At 32.6% G+C, this 9908-nt stretch overlaps 1 protein-coding gene across 2 annotated transcripts; it reads left to right on the top strand.

The window, feature by feature from the left end:
• Positions 1-540: 540 nt before the first annotated feature.
• LOC101513367 (transcription initiation factor TFIID subunit 12) lies at positions 541-8417 on the top strand. Of its 2 annotated transcripts, none has more exons than XM_004516137.4 (9): positions 541-1385; positions 1496-1654; positions 2623-3141; positions 5391-5465; positions 6090-6168; positions 6245-6309; positions 6419-6454; positions 7252-7441; positions 7984-8417. In XM_004516137.4, exons 1-8 carry the CDS (start codon positions 882-884, stop codon positions 7384-7386), a joined length of 1572 nt encoding a protein of 523 aa, XP_004516194.1. In that variant the 5' UTR covers positions 541-881; the 3' UTR covers positions 7387-7441; positions 7984-8417. The 2 variants fall into 2 exon arrangements, with proteins under 2 accessions (XP_004516194.1, XP_004516193.1); XM_004516136.4 differs by having other exon boundaries at positions 7965-8417.
• The last annotated feature ends 1491 nt before the right edge of the window (positions 8418-9908 follow it).

Genomic DNA, 9908 nt, shown 5'->3' with positions numbered 1-9908 from the left:
CTTCCATAAAACTAATGGAGTGATGAATATGTTAGAAAAAATTGAGATGAATCAACCATCTTCTAGTACTCTTTAAGAGGCAATTAGCTATATCTTTTTAACCCCCTCCCCCCCTTTTTGTCATAATATTTTTATAAAATTAATATATTCAGTTATACCAATAATTATATAATGACTTGAATACGATCTTGGTTCCTTAATTTATTTTTGAAGGTCATATTGATCTCTTAATTAAAAAAACCATCAAGTTGGTCCCTTAACATGTGTATGTTAATTCCAATTGGCCTGTCATCTTTATTAGTCAAAGTCAAATTAACATCTTATTTGGATATATGTGTAACATAAATGTCAATAGAATTTCTTCTTTATTTATTTTTAGGTTTTATTTGAAATAGTTAAGGGATCAAATTGAAGTAAAAGAAAAAGTTAAAGGACCAAAGTGAGTATAAGACTGAAAATTTTCATTCCTCAAACTCAATACTACACCACCACAATAAACTATACATTGTCATTTTCTTCTTACATCAACACATAAAACAACAATGTCATCTTATATTCAACTAAAATTCAACACTGCTTCAACACATAATACGTCAATATCAATAAAAGATCTAAACTACAAATCTTCCAAATTTTCATCAATTTCATGTTTTAATCCATTTCAAGTGCAACAATGTTGTGATTTTGACTGAATATACTGTGATTTTGTCCAATAATCAAACCCATTGAATGCGGATAAAATAGGATAATGAATAAAATAGTTTGAACATTCAATAATATACTATTTGGGAGTGTAAAATGCCTACACATCCAATAATTATAGTACTCCCGGTTTTTTGTGCAGTGCACGGTGTTCAGTTGTAGCGTGCAACTACAACTCCATGGAATCCCAACCTCCGGCCACCGCTAGGAATCCCACTGAACCCTCACAATCTCAACCACAACAACAACAACAACAACAACAACCATCCTCTCTCCCTCCATCTTCCTCATCAATCCCTCCCATCTTAGCATCACCCCATCCTTCCCCAATCCCAAACCCTAACCCTAACCCTAACCCAATCCAAAATCCAAACCTCAAACCCTCCACTCCAGTTCCTCCACAACCACGTCCTCCTCCTTCATTCACCAGAAACCCACCGCCGACACAGTCTCATTTTTCACACTTCTCGTCGATCCCGTCTTCCGCTACTCCCTCACCGCCGTCATCTTTTCCGCCCGCTCCTTCGTCGTCGATTTCCTCAGCTTCCGCGCCAAGGGGAGGCATGGCAATTGGTGTACCCGCGCACCACCAGAACCCTTCCCCTCCGTTTTCTTCTTCATTTAGTCAGCACTTTGGTGGATTGGCTCGATCTGATTCTACTTCCAATTCCAACACTTCTCAGGTAGGGTTTGATACATTGTGATTATTTCTTAATGATTATTTTTGTTGTTGAAGATTTCTGAATGAATGTTACTGTTTATGCTTTTTTCACCAGTTGTTTGTAACGTTTAGGTGAGAGCGCCGATGCAAGGAATGGGAATGTTAGGATCTTTGGGTTCGAGTTCTCAAATGAGGCCAAGTGGAATGCCTTCACATACACAGAGACCTGCTCAATCGTCTCTTAGACCGCCACCCTCTGTCCAAAATAATCAACCGGCTGGTTCACAACAAGTTAGTATTTTTGGGTGAAACTGAATGCTACTTATGAAGTTATGAGTATGGTTTTGTTCTTTTCACTTGTGGTTGTGGAGTTTTAGTTTTTATGTGTGTAAATACATTGAGCCTTTGTTGTTTCTATTGCTACATGGTCGAGGGCCGGTTTTAATTGACTTATTGAGTTTCTCTATCGACATAATGTTAGGATACAAAATAAGGATATTGCAGTAGTTAAGAATTAGTTAGTAGAAGTTAATTAATAAGTTGATGAGTTAGTTAAATGGTTGTCATTTTGGTTATTCTTGGAAAGTCTTTAAATAGCCCTCAATTGGTAGAGGGGAAAGAGAGCTTTGAATAATTAACTTGTAAACTAGGGAGTGCTCTAGTGAGAAAGGAGAGTGCTCCTTTGGGGGTAGCCTTGAGTACAAGGTTATCATCTTCATTGTTAATCTCTTATATCTTCTCTTTCAGCCTCACTACATGAATAATAAATCATCTTTTCTTTACCATCTTTATTAATTTGAATCTGTTTTTATACCATCATTCTAGGAATTCTTTCTTGCATAAAGAAAGGATCCCAATACATAAACACTTGTGAGATTGTTTGAATTGACTATTTGAGTCTATCTACTGACATAAGCTATTGTAAGATTGTTTGAGAGCACAAGCTTACGAAAACAACTTATGACATGTCTGAAAGCTATTTTCAGCTTATTTTCATAACCTTTCAGAAATTATGGAAACCGATTATAGTTTATACTTTATATGAAAACAATGTGATTTTATTTCATATTTTGTTATAGAAATAACTTATACATAAGCACTTATGCTATAAGTGCTTGATGAAATTGTTTATCCAAACACGACCTTAAGAGGTTTTTTCACTTTTATGTGTTATGCTATGTAACTGCTTGTGCTCTGTATACAAACACTTTTTTTGGGGAAAATGTTTGTGATTTTCTAGTTTGTTATATTTTCTTCAGAGCTTCCAAGGGCATGGAATTTTGAGACCGTCGTCTGTGGGATCACCTGCAAATCCGTCTCCAAGTGCATCACAAAGTATGCAGACAATTAATCAGCCATGGTTGTCATCTGGGCCGCCAGGAAAGCCTCCTTTGCCATCCCAGGCCTATAGGCAGCAATTGAACCCACAATCCTTGCAGCAAAGGACTCATGTTTCTCAGCAGCTCCAACCTGTGCCAACAGTTTCACAGCAGCAGCAACCCGTGCCAACAGCTTCACAGCAGCAGCAACCTTTGCCTTCTAATCAATCCCAGGAGCATTTTGGGCAACAAGTTCCGTCTTCAAGGGCTGTACATGTGCCTCACCAGCCACAGGTTACGAGGCTACAGGGGCCAGGAAATCAGAAACCTTCATCTCTTGTGGCTGCACAATCTAGTGCTGTTCAACCAGCGAGTCAAAGTAGATTGCCCATTGCAGATACAGAGGAATCGGGTAAGAGTGTTCTCAGCAAAAGAAGCATCCATGAGCTAGTCAATCAGGTGCGCTACACAACTTGTGATCTATAGTAGTTTTTTTAGAGTTATTGTTCATAATGTAATTACCAGCACATATTATTATATGAACATATGTGGAATTCTAATGACCGGCATGCTGAGGATCTCCTTTTGTAACTTTCTAATTTTATCCACATTGGCAATGAGTTAATTTAAAACACAAAGGGTTTGCATCAATCGTTTTTATTAGTTCCAGTTGTATGTTTGGATTGACAGAATGAGGTGGAATGGGGTGGGATGAAATGAAGCAAGATCATAATGGGTCCATTTTTTGGATTGTTTAAAATAGGTTGAAATGAGATGGAACATGATGAAATGATTCCATCTTGTTCTATACAATAACTCACTTCCCCTCCAATCAAGTAGTTTAAAGTTTAAACCAATATGGGTAACCTTATAAATCGAATGATAACTTTATTTCATTTCGCTCCTTTCCTCTCCATTCCGTTCCATCCCATTCTATTCCGTTTCACTATTTATTAGATATCAAGAACATAGTTTAGTGACCTGTTAAAATTCAAAAGAATTTTCAAGTTTCTTCCAAGGTCCATTCATGAATTTGTGGTGCCCTAGGTTCCACATTAGACAAGAAATTAGATGATGCCTTATGAGCATTTGAAGTTACTATGAATGTAAGAGTTAGCTTTTATGCTCTAGGCTTTGTCCCAGCAGTTGTATTGGAACCCGGGCCTCGTAATTTTCTATTGATGTATAAATGGATCTATGGATGGGTGTTTCTGCCCCTTTTGCTAGTAATTTAGGGTTTATGAAGGTTCTATAGTGCACTGGGTCGATTCGTCCCAAATAGTCCTTAAAGTTCAGCAGTTGTTATAATTAGTCCTTATGTCAATCTGGGATCGAGTCATTAACAATGAATAAATCTTAACCATTGATTTATAGTTTTAACTTTTTACATTTGGGATTAATTCGTTTTTTAAAATCGTATCATTTAATATTATTTAATTATCTAAGTTATTAAACTTGAGAAGGAAAAACATAATATGGTAAGGTTTTGTCTTGTTTTTTTTTTCCCTCTTAATTTGAGTAATGCAGTTCTAAAAATAAAATAAAATGAATTAATGGTTTAGATTTAAAAAAGACAAAAAGTTGTGTTTTGTTCTTTGTTAGAGAGTTAATCCGAGTTAACACAAGGACATATTGTCACAATAGTTTGAGTTGAAGGACTAGTTTGGGACAAAATGGAAGTTGAAGGTGTCTAATTGCAAATGGTATAATGACTGAAGTTTATATGCACTTTTCCCATTTTCATTTTATGATTTCATCTTTTAGTTAGTTACTTACAAATATAGTCATTCAAGTTATGGAGGATGTACTTAGTATATCAATCTAAACTATCAGAATTGTTTGGTTGAATGTAATTATGTTTCTTTATACAAATGCATTACTGAAAACTTGTATAGTTTACATTCTTCACTGCAGTGCGTTGTTCTAGAACCTCTCCAGTACTTACTTATAGTTGCCTCACCCATCCCTCTCTTTCTGAATGATGATTCCTAAATCCTAAAATAAAAGGCTAAAACACTTCAATTCTGCAAAAATACAGCTTTACTTTGTTTTAGACATCATGGATGAGTTACATTTTGACTCTGGTTATTGAACGAGACATGTCATAAATGAAGCACATACACCTCTGGGATTAGGCATGTCACCATGTCCGACACACGTCGATGTCCGACACCTGCACGATACTTGTTCTACACTTCAAACAAGTGTCCCCAAAATAAAACTTTTTTTCTTTCTTTGACACACTTGGACACATCTCCAACATATCTATGGGGTTAAAGATGTGCCATAGCCAAGATGATCTGTTATGGGGGTTGAAGACATTTAAATTTAATTATAGCATGTTTAGTTTTTCAGTAATAAATAAATGAATGAGGGAAAAAACTATCATATCTTGTTATACAATTTTTGTAATGAAACAAATCACTCAATTTAAACACATACACACACACACACACACACACACACACATATATATATATATAGATTTTATTCTCAACTTATAAATGTATATTGGTGTCAATGTCCTATTTCTTTGACATTAGTAGTGTTGTCGGGTCCGTGTCATGTTAGGTGTCCATGTTGGAGTATGTGCTTCATAAAACACATTCCGCATTGATAATTTTATTTTGAATTTTTGAGCTCGACAGTCCTATTTTCATGAAATGTGTTCGTTTTGTCCTATATTTACATTTCTGCGTTATTATCAGGTTGATCCGTTGGAGAAGTTGGATCCTGAAGTTGCAGACGTTCTTGGTGATATTGCAGAAAATTTTCTGGATTCTGTGAGTTTTTTCTTTTTGTTTTATTGTGTTATGGAATATAGAATGATGGGACTGTTCACATTTTTTGCAAGTTTGTTGAATTTTTCTATTATTTTGTTTTGAATTTTTTCTCATGCCTACCTCCTTTATTATTTTGACATGGGTTACTCTTGCTAGAAAGTTTTTATTGTAGTATTTTTTAATTTCTTTTTGTTTTCAAACACCCCCATGCAAAATATTGTGTAGTGCAGAAGATACCTTGGTTTATCAAAAAATAATATACATTAAGTAGAAACAAATATTTGATATACAAATATCTGAATTTAAAATTTCAAAGTTTCATTTGATTATTTTTTTCTTCTTAAATTATTATTAGTTTAAACACTATCAATCTTTGAAATATATTCATTAATTGTTTGTTTTCACCTGTGGTTGATGGTTTTAGCCCCAAGTAATTGGTGTTGGCTTGTTTTGTTGCTGCTCAATATTCTCTTTCCAATAAACTATTTTCTTTTAAAATTTGGTATGTATAGAAATGAACGAGTTCACAATCACTATTGTTCTTTTTTCAGATAATAATCCTCCGATTTTTCTTTTTTAAATTCTTTTCAATAATGCCTATTCTTTTATGCATCTTTTAAACAGATAATTAGGTCTGGATGCTCACTAGCTAAGCATCGGAAATCCACAACTTTGGAAGCCAAGGACGTACTTTTACATCTTGGTTAGTTAGTAAAAAAATAGTTTGTGTTCTGATATCATTGTCAGCACTTGTTACAGTTTATATGTACATTTTTTAGAGAAAAATTGGAATATGACCCTTCCTGGATTTGGTGGTGAAGAGATTAAAAACTACAGAAAACCGGTAAGAATGATCAATCTGTGTTACATCTTTATGTTGTAGTTTTAATTAATTGGTTTTTTTTTCTTTTGAATTTCATATTCTTGGCTTGTACCGTGTGATGGTTTTGTAGGTTCCAAGTGATATTCACAAGGAGCGCCTAGCGGCTGTAAGTTTCTGTGTCCTTTCTTTGTTTTATTTAGTTATATTGATATCTTTTTGGTCTGCCAGCATGAAGACAAATTGGTAGACTTCTTGTGCTACTACTACCCATGCTATGTCTATGTATCACTTCCTCTGTCCCACAATATAAGTCACTTTACTCAATGGCACATAAATTAAGAAACATAGTGAATTTTGTCAATTTATTTACTTTACAAAATTACCGTTCATTAATGGTTTGTGAAAGTGAAACTACAAGAATTAGAAAAAGAGAGGGTAGTAAATATTTAGGGGTATAATAGGAAAAAGAATATTGATGTTTCATTAATAGTATTTTAAAACAATATACTACCTCAGTCCCTATATATAGGTCCCTCTTGACAAAATCATGGAAATTAAAAAAGTTGATTGTAGTATTAAATTTGTTGGTAGTTTAAATTGTTTTACTAGTTTACCCTTGAAGATAGAGAATTGATTTATGTTTTTATTGCAGTATTTATTACAGATTGCAGAAAAAGATGTAACATAATTAGGGGTAGATAAGTAAAGAACTAATTAATGCAATTGAAAAAATGAAAAGGGTCTTATAAAAAAGGACAAGGAAAAATCTCAAGAGGGTCCTATGTTTAGGGATAGAGATAGTATAAAGTGCGACACTTTTTTTGCTAGAAGGATTTGTATTGTGGGACGGAGGAGTAATATTTAAACATTGTTTGGTAGGTATATAGTTTTATTTTTTTTTGTTATTGTTGAGGTGGTTATTATTATTATTTGTTTATTTTGGCTTGGTTATATTGTTTGCAGATAAAGAAATCAATGGTAGCAACTGAGGTTGCACATAGTAAGGGCACTGCTGGCCAGGCTTCTGGTAGTGCAAAGGGTGGTCAGGCAAAGACACCTTTCAATGTCATTGGCTCTCCCAACCTTAAAAGTTCATAAGATGCATGGCTGTATCTGTGCTTTATACATGAATGGAGTAACTGCTTTGGCAAAGGTAAATGAAACTTACAATATATCAACATGTATTTCTGTTTGCAATTACATTGTAAACATAACTTACATCTGTATCTATTATTCGTTGGTCCACATGAATTGCAAAATGAAATGCATTAAAGTGGGGGTTTCATCACACTGTCACATAAACTGGCATGAAGTGGTGCCTCTATTTTTTTTTTTATCTTAATTGACGTGTAATAATTTCAACTTTGATTAAATTCTTTGTCGAAGCGGAATCAATTTTGACAAGACACTTATATCTTCATGTCATGTTTTTCTAATGTTGCGACTATAGACTTGGACCTCTACTGCTTTTTATACTAATTCTTGCCTTCATCCCCCAAATGAAACATAGTTTTTTCTAATCAAATTTGTTTGACTAATCTGTTCCATGTTAGAGGGTTGTTAGGACATAATACTAGTGGTTCAATACTCTAGATTATTCAACTTCTCAGCATTTTCTTTCAAGGTTTTTTGTTTACATATTTGTTGGTGATTTTGTGCCTGTCTGTTGTTCTTAGGACTATCTGGATTTTTCAGGCTGTTTCTGAGCATTCGATGTAGCAGAACATGAGAAATAATCAATTTTGAAGCACTGCAGAAAACCAGATAAGGTTGAAAATTGAAATGACATTCCAATGAAAAGGGGAAAAAGAAAGCTTTGGCTTCTATTTTATGGAATTGATAATTGTATGAAAGTCACTGATAGAGCAGGCTGGGTCCTTTTGTAATTAACCTTCTAATTTTGATTTAAACATTATCCTGAAATATCTATATGCATTTCCTTTTACTGTAAATTAAGCATTCTGAGTTTCAACATCTTCAGCAGGCCCTTAGCAATATGTGTCCTACAGTTTCATGGAATCAGATATTTCGTGGTGATGTTTAACATTGGGGCAAGGTTTTGACCAACTTTGTAGGGTATTTGTTCTTATTTCATCAGGAATTTACATAAAGGCATTTTATTGTGTTGATTATGAACCTTACCTTTTGCAATAGTACAAAACATTGAAGAACTACGCAACTGAAGGTGGCTGAAGAGTTTAAATTATTGGGTGACAATTTGATTCAATCATCAATCATCGATTCAATTCATCTAACTACAAATCCATCTACTATTTAATTGTAGTTTTGGTCTCTTTATTTGAATCAATTCACTAAGTTGATCTCTCTATTTTAAAAGACGATAATTTTGATTTTTTTTTTAATTTTTAAATTATTAAAATGATGAGTTGATATATTTGATGTGACATAATTTTATGATATATAATTATTTAGATATATTAATTACTCAAATCATTAATTAAATTACCCAAATGAAATATTTTTAAAGTTAAAAGTTAAGTTTTTTGAGAGTTTTATTGCGATTTTATGAGTGTTGATTTTTTAAAATTATTGTATCATATATCATGTTATTTAAAATATATTATATTGTCATATTTTTGTTAAAAAATTAGAATGAGTAAATAAAATTGTTATATTTTAAAATAAAAGGATTGATTTTGTGAATTGAAAAATATAAAAAAATTAAAAGTGTAGTTAAACTATAATAATATTATCTAACAAAAACAATGTAAATTTTTTTATAACAGGACATGTAAGTCTTGTCAAATTCGTAAAAGATAAAGCTCTATCTTTTAACAAAAACTTGACGTATGTTTTTAACTATGTTTGGAAACTATTTATGTTTAATTGAAAATAAAAGAGATTTAACTTAGCAAAGTTATCATAATTATGATCTTCAGTAAAGACCATTCATGTAAGTTATATAAAATAATTTTGATCGATTTCATATTTCAAATAATTATTTTGGTGTCGTCAATGATATAGATCTGGAAGCATACATTTTTCAGACATTTGAATTTTGTGATATTTGTAGGTATGTTGGTGTTTTATGCTATGTGCCGTTTTATACTATTAATATGAGTGTTATGAGTTTGTTCGTTAATTTATTCTTTTAGTTTTTAACAAATTTAAATTTGTATTATATCGATCTATTCTACTATTTGAATCAATAATATCGTTTCTTTTAATAAATAAAAATATCTTCATTTTCTCTATCTTATTAAAAACATCTTCATTTTCTCTATCTCTTTTAATCTCACACTCTTTATACTGCTGAGGTTCGTCTCTTGTCCACTCCTAGGTATGTTGGTGTTTTATGCTATGTGCCGTTTTATACTATTAATATGAGTGCTATGAGTTTGTTCGTTAATTTATCCTTTTTGTTTTTAACAAATTTAAATTTGTATTATATCGATCTATTCTACTATTTGAATCAATAATGTCGTTTCTTTTAATAAATAAAAACATCTTCATTTTCTCTATTTTATTAAAAACATCTTCATTTTCTCTATTTTATTAAAAACATCTTCATTTTCTCTATCTCTTTTAATCTCACACTTTTTATACTGCTAAGGCCCGTCTCTTGTCCACTCCTACTATATGAAGTCAAAAAAACATGT

The sequence above is a fragment of the Cicer arietinum genome, chromosome 4 (genome assembly GCF_000331145.2).
Source record: "Cicer arietinum cultivar CDC Frontier isolate Library 1 chromosome 4, Cicar.CDCFrontier_v2.0, whole genome shotgun sequence".
Lineage (NCBI taxonomy): Eukaryota > Viridiplantae > Streptophyta > Magnoliopsida > Fabales > Fabaceae > Cicer > Cicer arietinum.
The sequence above is the reverse complement of the archived record's forward strand: the minus strand, read 5'-3'. Positions and strand labels throughout refer to the sequence as shown.